Source organism: Alternaria conjuncta (assembly GCF_024043145.1).
Source record: "Alternaria conjuncta strain BMP 0040 chromosome Unknown scaffold_24, whole genome shotgun sequence".
Classification (NCBI taxonomy): Eukaryota; Fungi; Ascomycota; class Dothideomycetes; order Pleosporales; family Pleosporaceae; genus Alternaria; species Alternaria conjuncta.
In genome coordinates this window covers 81659-103215 of record NW_026250113.1, presented here as the reverse complement: position 1 = coordinate 103215, position 21557 = coordinate 81659, and the positions used below count along the sequence as shown (strand labels likewise).

At 53.9% G+C, this 21557-nt stretch overlaps 8 protein-coding genes across 8 annotated transcripts; 3 read left to right on the top strand and 5 right to left on the bottom strand.

Annotated features, from left to right (window-relative positions):
* Nucleotides 1-1359: 1359 nt before the first annotated feature.
* On the bottom strand, nucleotides 1360-2520 carry J4E85_010520 (uncharacterized protein; the record flags this gene model as incomplete). The annotated part of the gene is made up of 1 exon (XM_051474729.1): nucleotides 1360-2520. One exon carries the CDS (start codon nucleotides 2518-2520, stop codon nucleotides 1360-1362), a length of 1161 nt encoding a protein of 386 aa, XP_051321405.1.
* A 4021-nt stretch (nucleotides 2521-6541) lies between these two features.
* On the bottom strand, nucleotides 6542-7789 carry RPN8 (proteasome regulatory particle subunit; the record flags this gene model as incomplete). Its single annotated transcript, XM_051474728.1, has 3 exons — nucleotides 6542-7168; nucleotides 7252-7523; nucleotides 7606-7789. 3 exons carry the CDS (start codon nucleotides 7787-7789, stop codon nucleotides 6542-6544), a joined length of 1083 nt encoding a protein of 360 aa, XP_051321404.1.
* A 429-nt stretch (nucleotides 7790-8218) lies between these two features.
* Nucleotides 8219-9509, bottom strand: J4E85_010518 (uncharacterized protein; the record flags this gene model as incomplete). The annotated part of the gene is made up of 4 exons (XM_051474727.1): nucleotides 8219-8342; nucleotides 8393-9227; nucleotides 9277-9312; nucleotides 9362-9509. 4 exons carry the CDS (start codon nucleotides 9507-9509, stop codon nucleotides 8219-8221), a joined length of 1143 nt encoding a protein of 380 aa, XP_051321403.1.
* A 600-nt stretch (nucleotides 9510-10109) lies between these two features.
* J4E85_010517 (uncharacterized protein) lies at nucleotides 10110-10805 on the top strand (the record flags this gene model as incomplete). Its single annotated transcript, XM_051474726.1, has 1 exon — nucleotides 10110-10805. One exon carries the CDS (start codon nucleotides 10110-10112, stop codon nucleotides 10803-10805), a length of 696 nt encoding a protein of 231 aa, XP_051321402.1.
* Nucleotides 10806-14372: 3567 nt separating this feature from the next.
* Nucleotides 14373-14957, top strand: J4E85_010516 (uncharacterized protein; the record flags this gene model as incomplete). The annotated part of the gene is made up of 1 exon (XM_051474725.1): nucleotides 14373-14957. One exon carries the CDS (start codon nucleotides 14373-14375, stop codon nucleotides 14955-14957), a length of 585 nt encoding a protein of 194 aa, XP_051321401.1.
* A 603-nt stretch (nucleotides 14958-15560) lies between these two features.
* Nucleotides 15561-16025, bottom strand: J4E85_010515 (uncharacterized protein; the record flags this gene model as incomplete). The annotated part of the gene is made up of 2 exons (XM_051474724.1): nucleotides 15561-15682; nucleotides 15716-16025. The coding sequence occupies 2 exons, from the start codon at nucleotides 16023-16025 to the stop codon at nucleotides 15561-15563; spliced, it is 432 nt and encodes a 143-aa protein (XP_051321400.1).
* Nucleotides 16026-16442: 417 nt separating this feature from the next.
* Nucleotides 16443-17958, bottom strand: J4E85_010514 (uncharacterized protein; the record flags this gene model as incomplete). The annotated part of the gene is made up of 4 exons (XM_051474723.1): nucleotides 16443-16606; nucleotides 16659-17181; nucleotides 17231-17886; nucleotides 17940-17958. 4 exons carry the CDS (start codon nucleotides 17956-17958, stop codon nucleotides 16443-16445), a joined length of 1362 nt encoding a protein of 453 aa, XP_051321399.1.
* A 1599-nt stretch (nucleotides 17959-19557) lies between these two features.
* J4E85_010513 (uncharacterized protein) lies at nucleotides 19558-20888 on the top strand (the record flags this gene model as incomplete). The annotated part of the gene is made up of 2 exons (XM_051474722.1): nucleotides 19558-19639; nucleotides 19687-20888. The coding sequence occupies 2 exons, from the start codon at nucleotides 19558-19560 to the stop codon at nucleotides 20886-20888; spliced, it is 1284 nt and encodes a 427-aa protein (XP_051321398.1).
* Between the last annotated feature and the right edge of the window lie 669 nt (nucleotides 20889-21557).

Here is a 21557-nt window from a genome sequence, read left to right as displayed (position 1 = left end):
GATATCGACGGACTTGACGTAGCGGCGGTGGTTCTGGTAGAAGTTCGTGAGGCGGTAGTAGAACAGGATCGGCGGCTTAATGTCTTCCGGGATGTTGAAGCTGAGGATGCACACGTTTGTCTCTTGCTCAACGCCGGACTCGAATCTGTAGTTCTCGCGGCCCCAACCCCACATGGCCTGCGGGTCTTCCTTGGATCTGAAAGTCGCGGATACTCTGCCGCCGGGAATTGGGTCGAGCGGGTTTTCGGCGTTGGGGTCGAAGTTTACGGGGACTTCGGGCGCGGTGCTGTTGCAGTTTGTGTAGTCGATTGAGATCTCCTGGACCTGCGCGCTAGCATAGAGAAGCAGCCCGCCGATGGGGGCAAAGATAACTCCGACGATGAAGAAGAGAGGCAGAACGGTCTTCGGCGTTAAGATGGGCCTGATGCGCGGTTAGTCGTGGGTACTGCCATCTGCCGCCATAATTCCACCTACTGCCATGCCTTCAAGCGCTGCTGCCTGAACGCAGTATCTAGATCCCATCAGCATTGCCCTCCTTCGCGCATGTCGATATCAGGCTTACTCGGCGGCCTCCTGCTCTTGGTCTTCTTCGGCTCGTCGCGGCTGGGGTCCTGGCTGCTGATGGAGTCGGTATGCTCGACCTGCTGTGTGCGCGACATGATGGGCGGTTCCGCGCGACTCGGCGGAGTCGATTGGTGGAGTGAAAGGTAGTCGTCGCGGGCGGGAGGAGTGGTGGGAACGCGCGGGTTTGAGGTCGGCCAAGCCGTTGTCCCAAATTAGTGACAGAGCAGCCGCGCCACGCCTGCACGCCTGTGGAGCTTACGCATCCCCGCCCGAGACCCTGAGCCTTTCACGGACGTATCACGGACTCGTCACTGCAGCAGCATCGCAGTACGCCATCAATTCATCAACGCATATTTAAATCGTCACGTAAAGGCATTGCGGAGAACATTCAAGTTATGTGAGATAGTGCATTCTGGTCTAGTACTAAATATGATAGAAAGCCTGCATTTGCGGCGACAATGTCCACACGGGACTACAACATTCGTTGGTGGGAGCTGAGGGGTATCGCATGCCGTTAGATAAAGAAAAGGAGAGTCGAAAAGCCCAAAAACGCCATGAGGGAGGACAGTATCCACTCCCGAACACCTGTTCATGCCAACAGTAGTATCCATAAAAACCCATCGAAACGCCGTTCGTAATATCATGCGGAGGAGGACATCCATCACTCCTTGTAATCATACCAGTCTTATCCAAAGAAAGCGAGCCCAGTCGGGTGGGCCGCGAGATGCAAAGTGCAACTTGATGCATCGTAACCAAGAAGAGTAAAAAGAATGAGAAAGGCTCTGCGATGCGGGCTCAGAGGTACTGGCGGAAGTAGTCCGGGTTGAACCAGCCTACGCGGTCATATGACTGCCACAGTTTGCTAGCCTTGTTGACGTCAATCTTGCACGCCTGCTGGGCATCTGTCTTGCGGAACTCTTTGCCAATCTTGAGAGCCTCGATGCGGGCCTGGAAGATGCGTCGTTTGCTGGTGAGGTAGGTGGCGCAGTTGAGGCGGAGTGTGCCAGCGAGGTTCAACTCAGCCTCGTGCAGCAGCTCGCGATCGGGATCGTCGGCGAGCGAGAGCGCTTGTCCTTTCCACTCAGCCTTGAGCGCCTTGGTATTGCCCTTGGGCAGTGTGTCCAGGGGTGGGGCGTAGTCGGGAATGGCAGTGTAGTCAGAGTCGTCGCGGTTGGTGACTGGCCGTGCCGGCTTGGGAGAGGCTGACTTGGTGGTGGGGGAGGTGTCGAATGAGTCGTGGATCTGAGTAAGAGGCGTGCGCTTGGCCTTGGGTGCGGCACGAGGGGCGCGAGCAGGCAGCCGTGGAACAGCAACCTTGGGCTGGCGGAGTTTTGAAGACGGCGCAGGGGCGAGCTTCTTCAAGGCTGGCCGCTTCTGCACACGGCCGCTACGGACCTCGTCGATTTGCTTGTCGAAGGCGCGTTCTTGAGCCCACCATGCCTTGGGGTTGTTGCAGGCCTCTCTGAAGACAATGGAGCGGACTTTGGCAACCAATTCGTAGTCAGCGCGGCTCGGCTTGCTCTGTAGTTGTGCATAGTCGTGGGACTTCATGTGCGCGGTGATGACATCTTGCGAGGCTGACTCGGGTGACTCGTCGGGGAACAGCGGCATGTGAGCAATTGGTGCCGCTGCATCAGCCGAGACGAACAGCTGGGGATCGCGTGTGCACTGCTCCTCCGAGCTCTCCATGTTCTCCTTCTGTGCCTGCGTGTCGTATGGGGAGATTGGCGGGGAGGCGTAGGCGATGCGGTGGGCGGCTGCTGCCTGGATCGCCATGAAGTCGGTCTTCACAGCAGACTGCGAGGGTGCTGAATTGAAGGAGGAGAAGGGTGATTGAGAGTAGGCAGGCGGAATTGACGTGCCAAACGACTCTGATCGCTTCATTTCAGGGGGCGAGAGGAGGGAGGAAACGGTGAGCCGATTGCTCGGGGGCGTCTTATAGTGCAAGTTTGCCATTGCGGTGTGGTGCGGTGCGAAAGTTTGTCCTTTGGTTAAAGCGCAACGTCGGGGCGGTAGCGATATATGAATGTGTCCAGGCAGCCACTGGAGCGTGGTGCGTTGGTAATGCGATCAATGGTAGAGTATGAGTGGAAGGAGGCAGCCTTGGTTGAGCGAACGGCTTCGCCACAGTTATGCTGTCAGGTGTGCCCGGGCGCAAACGTGACCGTGGAAGCCGGCAGAATGGTCCGACCGACTGCTTATACCAGTTATGCGAGCGGGCAATTAGTCAGGCAGTCGTGACAATTGAAAAAGCAGTGCGGAGTTAGGACGATTGAATTGCGTGGTAGGTTAGTCGTCCCGAAACAGACGGGGTGAGCGGGCTGGTTATAAGAAGCACCACCCAGGCGCGTCGGGGGTTTCAGTAGGCTACAGGATGGACAAGGCCAGTGTGACTGTCCTTTGAGACACTGCGGCCCATGTGCTAGCGAACCAGACAAAGAGGGTGTGCGGTTGGCGCGTGCCAGCAGGCTCTCATCCTCCCAGGCCAGGCATCATCCATAAGAGGAGCGCCCGTTGCGCGCGGCCGGCAGCTGACGAATGCGGGCGGCCAAGAAGTGAATAGAAGGAAGACGAAGGGGGCTCCAATGAGAGCGGCCAATTGCGCAGCGACGCGTGAGGCGGAGCTGGGAGCGCGCAATGCTCTCTGACTGTCTGAGAGATTGAGTCACTGCACAGGCGATTACCTGTCGCTCCGTCCCAGCAAACCGGGCTAGTCCATCGGGGCCGAATGAACCGTCCCCATCGTCACATCATCACTGCGCTCCAGGGCTACATACACGTTGCCTGCCCTCATTGCGCCCTGGATGCAGCGACTGAGGCCTGGTACTATGTCATTGGCACCCGATTCCAGTCAATTCCCAGTCCTCCCAGCCAGCGTGTCACCGCAGCGCCCAATTCCAATCCCCTCTACAGATCGCTTCCGGTGGACACTGTCCGAGTCACCGCTTCCGTCATCGTTCCTCGTACTACGCTATTGTGCAGTCTGACCGCCGTCGATAATGCAGAGATGACTATCCCACATGCTCCACATTCCAGCAATTGACCCATCATCGGCACCAATCGACTATGCTTGACCCTGCGCTTGACCTGCTTGACCTGCTTAACCTGCCAGAGCCCAATTCACTTCAACTGCCTTTCGCGGCCAGTGGCGGCCGAATTGAGTGCTCATCTGCATGGATCTAACCCCCCCCCCCTCCGTCAGCGGCGGCTACCGAAGACAGGCTGCTCACCGAGTTCTGTGGAATGGCGGTTCCCGTTCATGGTCTTGTGACATGGACACCATCAAGCGGCTGTAGTCGACGCCACTGGCGTGGAGCTGCAAAGGACCAGCGCCGACTAGAAGGTTCACTCAGGGCAGCTCATGTCTCGCAGCGGGTAACATGCGATGTGTGCGTCGTTAGCCCACTGCGGTACGTTCCCGCCATGTTATCGATTACCACTCGTCTTAGCATGTGAAAGCGAGCCCCGTGCTCAGCTGGTCAAATAACTAGGTCATCTACACCATGACGCCTGTCCACCTGAACACCTCCCACGCTCTCCGCACACCGTCGCTCACGGGGCAATGAGGCTTCACACCATCTTCTGTTTGGTCGAGGTCATCCTTCGGAAACCCGGGGTGTCTTATCGTCGTTATCGTGCTGTGGGGGAGGGGTATGCCAGAAACCCCTCAACCCTCATCTCTCGACGGCGCTGTTACCGCCAGGCTTGCCATCTGACCTCAGCCGCCTGATACCGTCTCTTGCCTTGAATGCCAGCCATGTCAATCTCCCAGGATATCGCTTCCGCTGTACCCCTCACCATTTGCGCCGACGAGCGCGGCCCAGACCGATGCCGAGTAGGTTCCGCGGACAAAGCAATGTGATCCTGACTCAATAGACTTTGAACTTCTCGATCATGGCGCGCTTTGCACAACTCAATCAATAGTCTTGAATCGCGACACCAGACACCACAGACACTGGCAGTCCGTCTAGAAGCCTGGCCGCGCCTTCTGCGGGTAGATCTGCGCATCAAGGTGCCAGCCCGAATCTGATCAGCCGATAGGACAATGCGAGCAGATGACTTGCTGCCCCATCTTCCCAAGTTCCCACTACGCCAGCACCATGGGGGACCCTGCATCTGCAATGCTGGTAAACCTGCCACCCATTCAACGACAACAATGGCGAGCTGCAGGACCTTGTTTCATGGCTTTGCCAAAAGTGAAGGCTGCGCCGTCCTTTGATTACCACGTTGCGAAATGGCGTCATGGGTGCTTGCTGCCAGGTCCGCCCTGCATCAAAACAAATGCGAGGCTGCCGGAAATAGACTGTCTCGCCGACTGCCAGCTGCAGGCACATTAGACTTGGGAGTTGAATTGACCAACAATCTTGCAGTTGGCGTAAGCAGGGCTGAGGGCAAGTAGAGCAGTAATGACGCAAACTGTATTTGCTTCACCGCTTCGACGCGTATCGATGAGATCGAGATATTATTATTGCATTCATCAAGTCAAGCTCTAGGAGTAAGAGAAGCGCGTTACAGAGCGTGACATCCATGGGTTGACGGTTTCACGTGCCTTCGTGGACCTCGCCCCGCGCTTTCCCGCGCTCCCGTCGCGACTGCCTCAGCCTTGACTCAATCCACCAATCCACCAATCCACCAATCCATCAAATTCCCCACATACGTCATCTTCAATTCGACACAACACCATGCACTCATACCATCGCGCGTTACAATGGCATCGCCAGTATCGCCATTGCCTTCTAGCCGCCACTTCGTAACTCAACTACTCGATTCGCTGGCCGCTCCGCCATTAATTGACCAAGCTACTGTCAACGCAAATGCCAGCACTAATCCGTTGAACAATGTATCCGACGCGACGAGGAAACAGCTACTTTCGCTGCAAGTGCTCTTCCCGAATGAATTCGTACCTGCGTTGGACCTGCTCGATCGACGGCTCGTGACGCGGTTTCGGATATGCGATGAAGCAGAACTTGCTGCGAGGACGACTGGTGCAGAGCAAAACAATGCTGTGATAGAGGAAGATGCACAAATGCAAGATACAGAAACACTTCCAGTACCGCCACAGCCCCAATCCAGCGCACCCGAGAAGAGAGAAGCAGAGACGCACATCCATCCAGACATTGCCGCCAACTCCAAGTCTAAGGCTCCAGACGAACCATCAAACCACACCACCACCACCACACCACCAAAACCCCCCAACCTAAACACAATATACTACGTCCGCTCCGCCCAACACCGCCCCTCCCGCTTCTCCACCTCCTACGACACTCTAGCAACATACCAAGTACGCCTTCTGGGCTGGAATTGCTCTTGTCCTGCTTTTGCGTTTGCTGCTTTTCCTGCTGGTCAAGCTACGCCTCTTGTGTCTCTCAACACCGCAGTACATCCGGGTAAATCAAATCAACCGTCTGGCCTAGCACAACAGGCAGAGGACAGAACAGGGAATCAGGGCATGGAGTGGGTCTTCGGCGGTATAAGTTTGGGAGACGATATGCCACCGGTGTGTAAACACCTACTCGCATGCGTGTTGGCGGAGAGGTGTAAGGGGTTGTTTGGGGGGTTTGTGGAGGAGAGGGATGTTAGTGTTGAGGAAGCGGCGGGGTGGGCTGCTGGGTGGGGGGATTGAAGTTGTTTTCAGCAGCCGTTCGTGTTACTGGGCTGATGTGCTGGAGCTTTGGGGCCAGGTAAATGTACATGTTTATCGCGGGGAAGAGAAAGGGCTGGGAATGCTGTTACGATACCCAATGCCGCTGCAGCACGGCTTAGACAGAAAAGACAATAGCACCACAATGATCTCAGCCGACTTGATGTCATGTTCTTTCATCATATCACATCTATCAGCCATTATCCATAACATGTCTTTTCACATGCCCAGGTCACTTAGCCCAAAGCCAATTCCGACCCTACTTTCTTCTCATCGGCTCCGAGATAGTATAATACACATGTCTTTGCCCTGCGCATCCCTGTTACTGCGCTACGCCTATTTCTTCTTCGTCTCCTCCTTACCCTTCTCTTTACCCTTCTCCCCCTCCTTGACCTCGCCGTTCTTCTCTCCTTCTTTCTTCTCCTTGTCGCCCTCTTTACCCTCATCTTTCTTCGCCTCCTTGTCTTCCGCTTGCTGCTTGTTTTGTATCTTGTTCTCGATCAAGTCGTGGAAGGCGGTGATTGCGCGGATCAAACTAGACAGGTAGATAGCCATAAGCTGGTCGTTTGTCTTGACGCTCATAGCACGTGCCAGTTCGCCATTGTCAACCGCGCCTGCCTGGCCCGCGGAGGCTCCAACGCCGTTTGTTGCGCCACCGACGGGTGCGGCCTTGGGTGTGGAGAGGTTGGGCAGCAGGTTGAAGACGTCTTGCAGGTTGCCGAGGATGGCGTGGTTGACGGGCAGGTCTTCGTCGAGCACTTTTTGTAGGTACTGGCCTATGTCTCGTAACCGGAGGTGCAGGCCTTGGAGCGATTGCAGTTGTGAGGTTATGCGTGTGGAGAGGGTGCCGACGGCGACGTCGCGGATGTCGCGGAGGAGGTGCTCGACTCCGATCTCCTCGGCCTCTTCGGCTTCGATTATTGAGGGGGTGTGGACGAAGGTCTTGGATGTGGTTGTGCCGTCCTGGGTATGTTAGCATTGATTCTATAGGGTGAGAGACCGGCGACTGTGTTGCTGCCGCCACCGAGCATGTGCTGAACACTTACATCCTTGATCTCCTCCACCGCGAAGTAGGCGTCTGTGGGTACGCCCACCTCCTTCGGCTGTACATCAATAATGACGAGTAGCGGGTTCGGTGTGTATCGCTTGAACAGCTCGTTGACCTCCAGATCCGACGCCCTCAGCTTAGGCCCTGTGTGATACCAGCCGATGAGCTTCTCCCGCGCGTTGACCTTCTTGAACATGTCGTTCATCGACTCGACGTAGTTGTGGTCTAGGAACCATACTGACGGGTCCTTCTCGTCTTCCTCGAACGGCACTGCAGGTCTGTCAGCTGGCGGAACGTCGCTTGTCCTGTCCACCGTCCAGGCGGCAAACGGGACAATGGAGGGGCTACACACCCGCGAAGCTGTTGGATACCCGCACGTTCTTGCCGTCGTTCTGTCCGAGGAGCACACCGACTACTCTCCTCTTTGTTCCCTTTGCTTGGCGGCCGTAGTGGTCGGCGGCGGAGAGGAGGACGAGCGGCGCGACGGAGACGTTGCGGGTCACGAGTGACAGCGTCTCAGCTGTGGTGGCGGGCATCTTGGAGATGTGGACTCAGTATCGCCGGGGAAGGTGTTGGGCGGTTGGCAGCGATACGGGTGGGGATTGTGGGGGAGGGCGGTGATGGTGGTTGTTGTTGATGCGGCTCTGCGGTGTCCATCGAAGCTTTCGGAACTGGACATGGTGAGGGTGGGTCAGAGCTCGCGCGCTAGTACTTCCAGCAGTGCGTCAGTGAGCGACATGGGAATTGCGATAATTCAGCACAACTAAAAAAGGTAGATGGATACGTCAATTAGAATCAACGGACTATAAAAATGGCAAATGTCTGGTATCTGAAGAAAGGATGATATACAAAAAGCCGAAGGCGAAGACGCGAAACCACCCAAGATCAGTCCAGCGATCGAATCATGCAAAAGCGAAGGCCAAACATTATCGCATTAGTCCAGGAAGTGCGTGACGAAGGAACAATCATAGGGTAGCAGTGGGGAAGTAGTACTGATCCCAGAGGAACTCGTAGTCTTCGATGACACCGCCGACCATGTCGAGAAGAGGCTTGCCCTTCAGCGATCCGGTGATGCTGTGGATCCAGGCCCTATGCATTGTTAGTCATGGATCGATGGACGTCGGCATGACAAGACTTACTTGGTGATGTTCTCGTAGAAAGCGCCGCGCATTGCCCACCATCCCAGGGACCAGCCCCGCTTGCGCAGCTCTTCCTTCTCCAGTCCGGTCAGCCCACGAAGGCCTCCGGCGAGTCGCTCTTGGAAGTCCTTCTTGGCCAGTTGCCTTGCGCCGTACTCCATGCTGACACCAATCAACCACGGCCTCCAGCTCTTCCTGTCGCCACTGAAATGTTGCATTGCCAGCGCGTAGACAACCGGTCGGAGAATGTAGAGTGCTTCGGCCAGTTCACCCTTTCCGCTCACTCGGTGGAGCAGCGCCTTGGGTGGCTTGATGTCGTCCGCAGTCAGGACCTTGGAGAGGAGGTAGCTTGAGATATCCGAAGAGTCCGGTAGGCTGGGCATGGAAAGGCCGGTCCTAGGCATTGCCCAGTTCTCTGCCTCGACTGAGCGCTCACTTGGCGGTGTGTCCATGCCATCAGCCGATGCAGACGACTCCTCCAGCGAGCTCGGGTCAATCTCTCGTTGTGGAAGCGGCGGCGACAGGAGCGGTCTCGAGTTGGTCAATCGAAGCAGCAGCAACCGACATACTGCCTTGACAATCTCCAGCAACACGACCACGCGCCATCGCACCTTCTCGCCCTTCCGCTTCGCTGCCATCTCCCATAGCAGTTCTGTGTATTGGATCATCTGGAGCACTAGCGCGATGCGCTTGTATGTGGGCGAGTTCTGCGTCCAGAACTTGGTGTATCGATGATGCGGGGTGAGGGGCTGCCGCCGCGTTCCGGGCATTTGTGCCATGGCTTTTGAGAGGAGAGAGTCATGATATAGGGAGAGTACTTGGACGCCGCTGTGTACTGGGTCGTGTTAGTCGGGACGAATGCGCGATAGCCGGACGCGACCTACTGGATTCGGATGCGACTTCTGATTCCCGGAAGCGGCCTGTTCGTGATTAGCGAGATGCGCAAATACAGATACAGAGCTGACTAACCAGGAATGATATATGTCAGTGACCGCAGTGCGGATTCAATCTGGGTGACGGCGCTGCTGTTCTTGGTGATGAAGTCGGAGTACATGCCCAGCCACTGCGACGGCATGGACAGCACCTCGCCCGTTTTCTGCGTCGCCTGCCTGTACATGTCTGCAGTCGCCCCAGCTGACGCGCCGAGATGATGCGATTGCGCGACGTGGATGTGGTCGTGGTGTCCGAGTGCACGTGTGTGTAGATAGGAGCGATGGGCGAGGGTGAGATCATGGCTCCATTATCGCGTGCGCTACCAACCGCCCAAGTACCGAGGCTGCTGCGGCTCAGCTACCCCGGATGTTCGTCTCCACCTGCACTGACATGAGTGAACTCCTATTTGTTCCTTTTCGTTCTAAGCCAGTTTTAGAGAGATGGTTGCATCTCATATGGAATGTCATGTTCACTGATGCCATTCAGAATGTTTGAGAGAGCATGGAAGGGGCGACGGCTGGTCTCAGGGACGAAAGTCGCCAATCATGTGACTCCGCGTGGGCAGAAAAACGCGTTACACGTCTCTCAGCCCTTTAAAGTACACAGACACCCTTCCTTCAAGCATCACAGAGCCCTGTTTCGTTGCGTCGTGTCCAGATCGGAATTTTCCACTCGCTCGTCACTTCCTAATCTACGTGTGCGAACACTGGAGAGGATTTCTATACGAGAGCAATATCAGTGCTTAAACCACATCGACCCTCCTACCCACCCCATAACTCATACCATGGCGCCTCAACCCACAAACCCCATCCCAGTGCCTCAAGTCCCAATACACGAAGAGTACAAACCCCTCTTCGCTTCCATCAACGCCTTCGTCCACAACTACATGTCAAAATATGACAACTCGCACGACTACAACCACATTCTCCGCGTCGTCTCAAACGCAAACCGCATTCTTCAAGCCGAGCTCATTCGCGACCCCTCCGTCAGCTACGACACCACAGCCCTCTTCCTAGCCGCCCTTCTACACGACGTAGGCGACCATAAATACGTCAGACCAGGCCAAAAAGCCGAGAGGCAAATTTTGGATATCTTGAAGGACCATGGTTCAAACTACGAACTGGCTGTGGTGGTAGACAATATCGTTAATCACGTATCCTATTCACACGAGATACGCGAGCCCGTTATTACCGCGGGTGTCTTAGCAGCGTATCCTGAACTAGCAATTGTACAGGATGCAGATCGTCTTGATGCTATTGGTGCAGTGGGGATTGGACGTTGTTTTTCCTATGGGGCGGCTAAGATGCCCGGGGAGCCTATGGATAGGGCGATTGATCATTTCGAGGACAAGTTGTTGAATTTGGAGGGGATGATGAAGACAGAGACGGGGAAACAGATGGCGAGGAAGAGGACCGAGGTATTGAAGAATTTTGCGAAGCAGTGGGAGGAGGAATCAAAGTTGAGCTTTGAGGTTTTGTAAGGGTTCGGCGATTTGAATGAAGGATTGGGGATGATGAATGATGAGGGTCGGAATTGTCTAGGTTCTGTGAATAATAGAGTCTGTCTTTGGCTCATAATGGGGCCTGATCTCGGTTCTAGTTGGTCATTGAGAAAGAATATGGTACACGGTGGCATTGCGATAGCTTTGATGTCGTTCTCGGGCATGCCTAGTGCCTCAAGAAGGTGCATCAGTAACACACTATCCTTCAACCTATCCCGCTCAAACTTGATTGGTGTTCTCACGATGAGGCTTTCGTGAATACCTTGATGATCAGATACTTGGCAACATTGGTTAGTGATACCATACAATACATGGCAAAGGAATAAACTCATATTAGTAAGCCGTAGGACATTCGAGAAAAAGAGACCCGCTAGAACGATGCTATGGTGTTGATGACAATAATGCAACGTAACCCCAACTTCAACACCTCGGTCGACTCATTCCAAAAAGCTCAATCAGAGCCTCATCAACACCCTCGGGTACCGCGGCCCTTGGCAGTACGGGTACGGAGCCGGCCGCCCCAAGATCAACAACGTTGTTCCCCAACCTGTTCAGCCCTGAGATCTCGGTTATCTGTAGCGCAGACGACAGCCGACGAGCAAAAGTAAACATCGAACCTCACTCTTGCGAGTCATGACATCACGCCGTTTAGAGGCGTGCTGCCCAGGTAGAATGGATAGCTATCGTAAACTCGGGGTATACTCCGACAGAGTTTCATGGTATATCTGCTTGACTCATTCTTTCCATGCAATATCTCTCAACCAGAGGGTCACGGAAAAGACACGACTGGAACGGCCTTGTTCACCGATGACCATGTGCGTGTGCGGGCCGAATAACGTAGCGTTCGCTCCATAATAATTCAAGCCACAAGTTGCATGCGGCGGAATGAGAAACTATCCCGATTACTTAATTCGCTGTATCGGTTCGTGCCGTTTCCAACGTAGAGATCACAAGGCACTATCGACTCAACTTCTGGACTCATCATCGTCAAAATGTCGTGAGATATGAAATCACAGCAGCGTAAACAACAATGACGGTGTTCACTCGCTCGTAGATCAGGGTCTGCGGGAAGACTTCCCAGCCAATGAAGCGCACTCCCAGCTTACCAACCTCATCTGGAAGCGCGTGCCTCTGTCTCCGAGCGATGCCACTACGTGTCGCACGCTCCATCCGCCGTACGCTTGCTGAGAACAACCAATTGAGCTGCGGACGACGCTCCGGTGCGACCCATTTCCTCATCGGTAGCATGCAGCCCTCACCTTTCGAAGTACAGGTCCGACACACACTAGCATACGCTAAGGCATACCCCATCTGTGTCTGCGTTGACGTCTGGATTACCCCAAGGAGGTAATTCCACCTTGAACCATGCGTATAATGCAGAACCGCGGCCGTAGGTAGCTTTTCGAGGACTGTCATGATACGAGACCAAGACTATTGCGGTGGAGAACAAATAATCTGCTGTCTATGCAGATGCAGCCGCAGAAATCTCGATGCGGCTAACCGGAGTAAAGCCCTGCTTGCACAGCTGCAGGTGCACCGTTAGTAGGACGAATGTGGAACGACCATTGCATCTGCTACAGTACACCATCGAATCTCTTTCTAGTATATGTGCTTGTTGACGAATGAGAAATACACACGGAGTTATTGTACCGTCGCCAATCAGATGGGAGTAGGTCTTCCAAAGAGCGGGATGATGCCATGCCAGTGCTGGAGTGCTTGCGGCGGATACATGGGCATCTTCGATGAAGTATAGTACCAAGACGCATATTAAACGAGCCGTGCGAACACCAAGATGACGGCACGTAATGGCAGTCGCCGGATTCGCATTCCCTCACGTAGAAAAGCTGCTGCGCAAAAGATGAAGTTCGGCTACGTACCCAATCGCGACCCCGACTTCCGATTGGCGGGCTAAGTTGCCGCGTTCCAATTACCATCGAGATCCATTTAGGCCTGGTCTTTCCGCAGCATCGATATTCGAGAAATTCCATCATTACCTTAAAAGATGGATGACCGGGTTTTTGGGGCCCACCATGATCGCATTTCTCATTCCCAGCCTTCGGTTTTGAGGGTTCTCTCCGCGGACCTCTTCCTGCTTTCCCCCCCCTTTCGAAAACGATGCGTCCACTCAGACCGCTCCTCCCGTCTGCTGTTCGCCCGCGCAATGAGCCTCTCCCGCCTTTACCTCGTGATCGCGTCGCGTCTGCTTGCGACCAATGTCGCGCGAGGAAGATCAAATGTAACGGCGAGCGACCTGTCTGTATCGAATGCGTCAAGCGGACAACATCCTGCCACTACGCTACCCGGTCATCCGAAACCCAGGGCCAAGCACTGAAACGCAAATACGATGCCTTGGAAGCCGAGAACGAAGCCTATGTCGAATTGTTCAAGTTGATCCGGACGAGCTCTGACAGCGAGTCTTATGAGCTCCTGAGAAGGGTGAGGAAGGGGCGTGACGTTGAAGATGTGCTGAGGGAGATTAAAGAGGCGGATTTACTGATTCAGCTTAATCCGAAGCCGGAGACGAGGGTTCAGATTACGTTGCCGAGTTTGGCGAGTATCATGCCGAAGCGCATGTCTATGCCGGATAATCCGTACTTTGCGCTGGCGGCGACAGGTCCGGCGTCGTCGAATGCGGGCCACAGGTCTTCGCCGGATAACCCGGCGGCTCAGTATCCAAGTCCGCCTGTGTAGTCAATCGTGGCTGTCTTCTGGATCGAAATTACTAAACATCATCAAAGAATGGCTAGCTACGACCGCCGAGGAAGCTGCTATGCCATCATTGGGCCACTAAAGCGGAGGTTGTTGGGAGGACATTGCTCGGTGTCTCTTCGCAGAGTGATAGAGTTATCAGACTCGTAGGTCTTGTAGCCATCCATCTTGGGACTGACTAACACCTTCAGTAAGTATCCAACAAATATGATAATACCTGGGTACCAGCGCTCGCGAGCTAGAGCTGTAAGCCGCACACCAGTCTGGGGCTTGGTTGATTATCAGATCACATCTTCGTCATGAGTAAGAGACGAACGCCTGATGAGAAAGGTCAACGACTCATTCGGCAGTCCGGAAGAGCAGTGTCGCTCTGGTTGCACTCTCACTCTCATCATTGGGGTTACTCTGGCGGGTTCTTCGGTCGTGAACCCGAAAAGACGTGCGCGTCATGGCCAGTGTCCAAGAATTGGCGGGATGAAGCTGATAGAGATCTATTTCAGGTGGGTAGCGAGAGCTTGCGCAGCGAGGTGGATTTGAGCAAGTCGCGAGACTGTGCCTCATCACGTCATGGCGACGCCGGGCTTGGCGTCACGTGCACCAGCAAACGCTCCTGCCTTTACTTTTGGTGAGAGGCGATCTCGCTACACGGAGAATCCTGCGCTCTCTCACTCATTGCAAACTGCTCATCTACACCTGGATATTGTCGTTGCTTCAAGAGAGCGACCAAACTACTCTCCAGGCGGACTGTCTCCACGCGCATTTCTATTAACCTTTGTCCGCCGCCACGATCGCATGCGGGGATCAGGTCCGATCGTCAATATCAATCTCGGTCTCACCATGGGCAGGGGTTACATAACGGATTGGATACAGCGGTTCACCCCCATCGTTATCGACCCAGAACCATCGACAGAAGCCAAAGAACTCTTGCCAAAGCCGACTTTCCATCATTTCTCCCGCCTGCCTGCCGAGATTCGTGTCAATATTTGGGCTATCGCACTTCAAGATCAATATAAGGAGCGTCCTCGCAAGGACTCTCTCGTCTGGATATTCGATCGCATAGAGAACAATGTCACCCTGTTCAGGAGCCAAGATGGTTTCTACGTCAATACAAGCCGAGGCTACCCTACACACTTTTTCGTCAACCGCGAAGCCCGCTCCGAAGCCGCTCGTTGCGATGGAGGTGCATGGCTGCCCTTGGATGATGGCGCTGTCAAGGTCTACATCAATTTCGACAAGGAAGATGTCCGCCTTCATGACAGCCGCGCTGGGGCTCTAAATGATTCGCTCTGGTCCACAGGCGCGTGGGGTATCCTCGCAAAAGAAGCGTGGTGCCCTGAAGTTCTTGCGGAAACGAGTGAGTACGGTGAAACTGTCCTCATATCGCATTGGGTTGGGCACAAGAAGGCCGGTGAAACGACTTGACTGTGAGGGTTGTTTGTTTGGCGCGGCACGAGCACAGCTCTATGTTCAGCAGACTAAAAGCGCAAGAAATGATGGAGACGATGAGTTCAAGGTGAACGCGCACATCCCTGTCCTTCGTCTACCAGCTCAGCATGTGAGCCGCTGGCTTAGCTCGGAGAAATCATGTACTTCAAAAACATCATAATGGAAATGAACCTGCTTCAGGGAATTCAAAAAAAAATACAGCCCACCTCTCCCCTCCCCTCCCTCAATCCCGCCGCGCAAGTCCTCAGCACAAGCCCTAACAACCTTCATACAATCCCCCAACTTGAACCCACACCGCTTAGCCGTATAGCTTTGCCTAGTAGTCTCTTCGTGACACGCCTGAACAGTACAACATTGTGATAGTGCGTTTGCCAAGGTTGGGATGAAGAGAGCGTTTTATGCATGAGAAGAACACGAGTACTACCACGCGATCAAGCTGGTAAAATAATGGTTTGTCACTCTACAAGCCAACCCAACGCCCATCGCTCTTCGAAGAAGCAGACATCTATCTGACCCGCCCATCCCCTCGCATTTCCTACCACCAACGAAACCATCTATCGTGCCTTGCTAGATCAACCCCTACTCCGCTTGCGCAGACTTCTTAGACTTCTTGCATTCATTCTTAGGCACCTCACACGCTTTTCCATCCCAAGTTAAGACTTGTAATCGCAAGTTTCCGTTCGCCTGTGAATCATACCAAGCTGCTAGCTCTTGTACTTTGCTTAGAGGCCTACGCTCTTTTGTTTCGTCTTTGGTGGGAAGGGCCTTTGTGTCAGCGGCGTCAGCGGCGTCAGCGGCGTCGACTGTGCCATCAGAGTGGTCGGATGGGGCTGTTACTGGTGATGATGGTTCTTCGTGAGTGCTTTCAGTGTCATCGGTGTCATCGGAGTGGTCTGATGCGGCTGTTCCTGATGATGGTTCTTTATGAGTAATTCCAGTCTCATCGGAGTGATCGGACAGGGCAGTTGCTGGTGAAGCTGGTTGTTCATAAGTAATCTCGGAGTCTAGAAGTGTTAGACTGGGAGAAAGTGAAGGTTGAGACATATCGTGGGTTGCTAGAATATCAAGATGCGTAAATAGATATGTGAACTAGGAAGCGGGGGATGTGGGCGTGAGATTTCTAGAAGAAGGCGGAGGTTTGGCTGGTAAGGTCAATGATGAGAAGAGACAAAAAGTTGAGAGAAAGAGGTAGTGGCTGTCTAACAGTGGTTTCAGTATCATTGTAGGGTGTCAAAGGCTTAAGACAAAGAAAGATGAAGAAGGAGAGACACGATGCAGACGACAGCTCTAGGGTTAAGACAATGTGTCTCATTAACAATAACATTCGCATTAACAGTAGCAGTAACAGTAACAACAGCGGCTTTGTATATTGCTGCGCCGGGGTATAAATGAGGTAATGGAAAACGTGAACTTTTGATGCTAGTGGCACCGTAGAAATACATGGTATACAGGTATAGATGCTTAAGCACCCTTCTCGTTCTTCTTGAACAAGTAGCGCAAAGCTTTGACGCGTTCCTTGATGGTCTTCGACTGCGTGACTTCGTAGAGGGGCTTGTGCTCCTCGAAGATGTCGTGCTCGCTCTCGTAGTCGACGTGCACGTAGGCTCGCTCAACATCGGCAAGACCTGTCGCGTGTTAGTATTAGGTGGTATATGTAAGTGAGTGACTGAGACATACCTTCAAGCTTCCTCTGAAGGGTCTGCGAGACGTCATGGGTAACCTTTAGCGGCAGACCCTCATCCATAACGATGTCTACCTCGACGTAGTAGTTCTGCCCAGCATGGTACGCGCGGCAAGTATCGACTCTCTGGATCCTGTCGTCGTGTGTGACAACCATGTAGATCAACTTGCTGATGTAGTCCTTGGGTGCGGACTTGCCAACAAGCAGCCAGACGTGGTCAAAGGCATTGGCAGCCCAGGAAACCAAGATCAAAAGACCGATGAGAATAGCACCGATAGGGTCGACATACCAGACCACGCGGCTACCGACGATTGACATGGCAAGACCAAAGGCATTGACGACAATGTCATTGCGATGGTCGATGAAGAAGACGTGGACAGCGGGGTAACGCCGATAGATGAAGCAGTAGACGCATAGTGAGCCTTTGCAGAAGATGGCTGTCGCAACGAAGGCGATGGGGATGATGTGGAGCTCCTCCGATTCCGTGGCACCGCCAGCCAAGGAACGCCCAGATTCGATCTTGTTACATGTCAATAGCTGAGCCGGGCACACGGGAAGGAGTACTTACGATGAGCTGGATGGCTACCGTCGTCATCAAACAGCAGAACATGATGATGCCGATCGTCTCGATACGCGTCCGCCCCACGGGGTACTTGTAAACGCTTGGCCGGGCTGCCATGCGAGATGTGATGAGCATGACCACCGACGAGACCAAGTCCATGAAGGCGTCTGCAGCTGTCGCAAACAGCGACAACGAGCCTGTGGAGATGGCCGCATACATCTGAATGATGAACAAGCAGAAGTTGACGATGAAGGAAGCGTTCACGGCGAAGCGGACCTTGGGTCCATTCTCGACCATGTCAAGAGCAGCCAAGCGCTCTTCATCTCCGCTCTGAAGAAATTGGTCGATCAAAGCATTCTGTCTTGTGTAGAACTTCTTCATGTGCCTGGGCTTGGCGAGTGGATAGTCACTCTTCATCTGTTTCTGGGTCACATCGTCGCGCATGTGTTTGCGGAGATCGAGTGGATCGTTGTGGACGGTGATGGTGACATCGTCCTTGGCTCCCCGCGACGATGCATTGTCTACAGATGACAGCCGCTCAATGGCATCTGTCCTATGCTCGGCGCCGACATTGGCCTGGTTTGACGAAGGCGTAGTGCCAGAGCCTACTGGAGCGCTTGTTTGCCCAGCAGCTTGGTCGTGTGATGGGCCATTAGGTGAAGCTAGACGGACGGTCAGACAAGAGAACCACGGGCTTGGGTTGCCTGAGACATACTGTGAAGATCGGAAGTCATGGTGTCCGGACAATGGGCTGAGGGACGCGTATGTGTGTGTGTGGGCGATCTCTAGGATCTGCTACGGTGTGCGAGTTACGAAGTGGGTGATATATGCCTCAGCTCAGGGCATGCAATGTAATAAAGCACCGCTGCCAACGCCACCGCGGCGCATTTCCCGCCCTCCTCCGCAGGAGTTTCTTTCTCTGAACCCTGAAGTCATAGTGGAATGGCCAGATCGTTTACTCGGTGCCACATTGTGTGAATACTGCGCGTTGGTGCAGGTGTAGGAATGCTGGGCACGGAGCATGAAACTCGCTAAGCATTTCCAACGGCTCGCTAGTACATGGCGGGTTAGCCGTGATACCTGTTATGGTATGACTTGATGAGCTTGGCCTTATCTTGATACCTTATAAGGCTTGGCTGTCTGCATGCGCGGAGGCGTGGTGAAAATGCCCGCGCACGCGTGTACAACGTGGAGATGTTAGCGGCGATCTAAACTGACCGGAACTTTTACGATGCTAAGACGCGTTGAAAAGCTTGTCATCTGTGGACGAACGCGTCCCCACACACCCATCTCCATTCTTGAGGTGGGCTTGATGGAATTGTTGTTGGTGCGGTGGTTTGATGACTCGGAAGACGCGTCGCAAGTTCTCCAGGGTTGGCTATTCTTTCCCTCCGGCTAAAATCGTCACACGCCTGACAGATAGCGCAGCCTTGGAACGCAGTGATCGCCGCGGCAGGATTGCATCGGCTGCAGCGTGGGGCCATAGTGGACGCCATCTATATCCCCACGACGACTTTCTTTTACATCTCCAGGTTTCAAAACTCACCGAGTCGGCCCATGCCAAGCTTATCGCTACGGCACGAAACTAAGCCGAGCTTGGCCCACACACGTCAACGCAATCGCGAAACGGCCCATTGGCCAACGACATCGGCATGCTGAGCCACTTCGAACTCCAGCTGCACCAGATGGCAGCAGTCAAGCCTCACCCCTAATGCTTCGCACCTCCACACTTCGTCAGCTGTCCCACTCGCTTGGCCCACTCGCCGGAAACGAGACTTGAGCCGCATCACATCCCCACCCCTTCGCAGATCGAGCGTGCCTGCCAAGCATCTACGCGCATGACAGCCGTCTCCAATGAGCTTCGAAGGCTGGGCGCAGGCAATTCCAGTTCCTGCCTGGAAACCTCATGGCAATGCTTCTTTCGTCTTCGGCGCAAGGCTGGCTGGTCCTGACACCGTCTGGACCTCCGCGTTTGCTGCTTGGAGCACCTATCACTGCAGGCGATAGCTGAGGCACAGGCCACTGTATCGAGGTCCCACTATCGTCTTCAGGTGTTCTGGAGACGTGCAGATCTGCATGATGCGGTTAGTGTCTCTTATCCTACTGGCCCTTAAAGCAATACATAGTCTGGAGTGCCGAGCCTGCTGCCCATATTCACAACATCACTTCTGTGCGTTTTCAGTTCTTGTTACTCTTTGAGAGAGTGTGTTGACTTCCTTTCTTTCTTCGTCTCTTTCTTCTTGTTCATCGTCGCCGGCGACGGGACTGCTGGCAAGTCTGGGATTATTCCACACATTCCTTGAACTAAACATACATTCTTTGTAATCTTCGCCATGTCCGACACGGAGAAGCCTCAGTGCGGCAGCGAGGCGGATGCTGCCGTCTATGACTTTCCTCTGCACGTTGCTGCAGTTTGTAAGTACATCCATGCTGATCATAGTACACCACTAACGTCTTCTTAGTCATTGTGTTCTTCGCTTCCATCTTCGGTGCTGGATTTCCAGTAGTGGCAAAGAAGGTCAAGTGGATGAAGATCCCACCGAAGGTCTTCTTCTTCTGCAAGCACTTTGGTACTGGTGTTCTAATCGCTACTGCCTTCGTCCATCTATTGCCGACCGCCTTTGCGTCGCTCAACGACCCATGCCTACCGGATCTATTCACCGACGATTACCCTGCTCTACCAGGTGTGATCATGATGGGTTCGCTCTTCATCCTCTTCACGATTGAGATGTGGCTTCACGCAAAGACTGGCGGTCACAGCCACGGTGGCGCGACAGGAGAGGCATTCAACGGTGCACAACACGCCCACCCTTCCACCACTGGCATCCAGGCAGCCTTCAACAACCCCATCCGACGAGTCGAGAGCTACGATTCGCAGAAGACAATGCTTGCTCAGCGCGACGAGAAGCGAGGATGGGTCGAGGAGTCAACTTACCCCGTGGACAACTTCCCGTTCCCCAAGAGCGGCAGCGACGAGCTCGAGGCCAAGTCCGAGATGCCACCATGGTTCATCGTCTTCTACGAGCAATACGTGCGCCAGCGCGACGAGATGCTTGCCACGATCAACCGCGCCATGCCTCCTATGCCATCCTACCAGCAGCAACAGGCTCCTCATCAACCAGAGGCCAACTCGTACTTTGACGACGACGTCGAGGCGGCTGTCGATCCTCTTGTCCTCAAGAAGCAGTCCATGCAGATCACGCTCATCGAGGGTGGTATCCTGTTCCACTCCGTCTTCGTCGGCATGACCATTTCCATCACAGCCGAGGGTTTCATCATCCTGCTCATCGCCATCGTCTTCCATCAGATGTTTGAGGGTCTCGGTCTCGGCACACGTATCGCGGATGTTCCTTACCCCAAGAACAGCTGGAAGCCCTGGGCTCTCGTTGTTGCTTTCGGTACCACCGCGCCCATTGGCCAGGCTATCGGACTCATTACTCGTGGATCTTACGACCCCAACTCGGCATTTGGTCTGATCATCGTCGGAGTGTTTAACGCCATTTCGTCCGGTCTTCTGATCTATGCTGCGCTTGTCGATCTGTTGGCCGAGGACTTCCTTTCCGAGGAGGCTCAGCACACAATGACCGGCAGCACCAAGACATATGCATTCATCTACGTCCTTATGGGCGCAGCTGGTATGTCTATTGTCGGAGCCTTCGCCTAAGCGCGCTCGTCATGGGTTACTCTTTCGAAGTACCCACTGGCCTTCAGCGTCGCCAAGCTCTTCTGCACTACGCGCGACGCTTTTCCTTCATGTCTAGACAAGATCTGCTACAACAGCCTGGCAGAACGATCAACTGTACGAGTATGGGAACAACACTAGGCGTCATAACGTATATGACGGCACATGTTAAACTGAAACAAGAATTACTTAAATGGGGCAGCCATTCATTCTTTACGTGGTCATCTCTTCTTTTTAGTGCATAATGTCATGTTCACCCGTTGCCTATCATCATCATCATGTCTCAACTTTCACTGCATCTTTGTCGGTAGATCCCGATGTGTTGCTAGACTATAGATATCACGAATTCATGACTCTGATAAAGCGCTAAGCTAGAGATCTTGCGTGCATGCGATCTATGGTGATCTGGTTCGCGCTAAAGCTTTGAGGATGTCCTTCGTGAGACTATGCCCAAAAGATCTCGTGACGTCCTCTCGCTCCCTTCGCTCAAAATCCAGATCCGGGGACAAAAGGCGCGGCGACTTCTATGCGCATTTGCTCGCGACGAGCCAAATCGGCAGAGGTCCGCCTCTAAAGAAGAAAAGAGTGTCGAAGCAGAGGTTCCTTTCGAAAAGCGACCATCCGGCAGAGCTTCGCCGTCAGCTTCAGAAA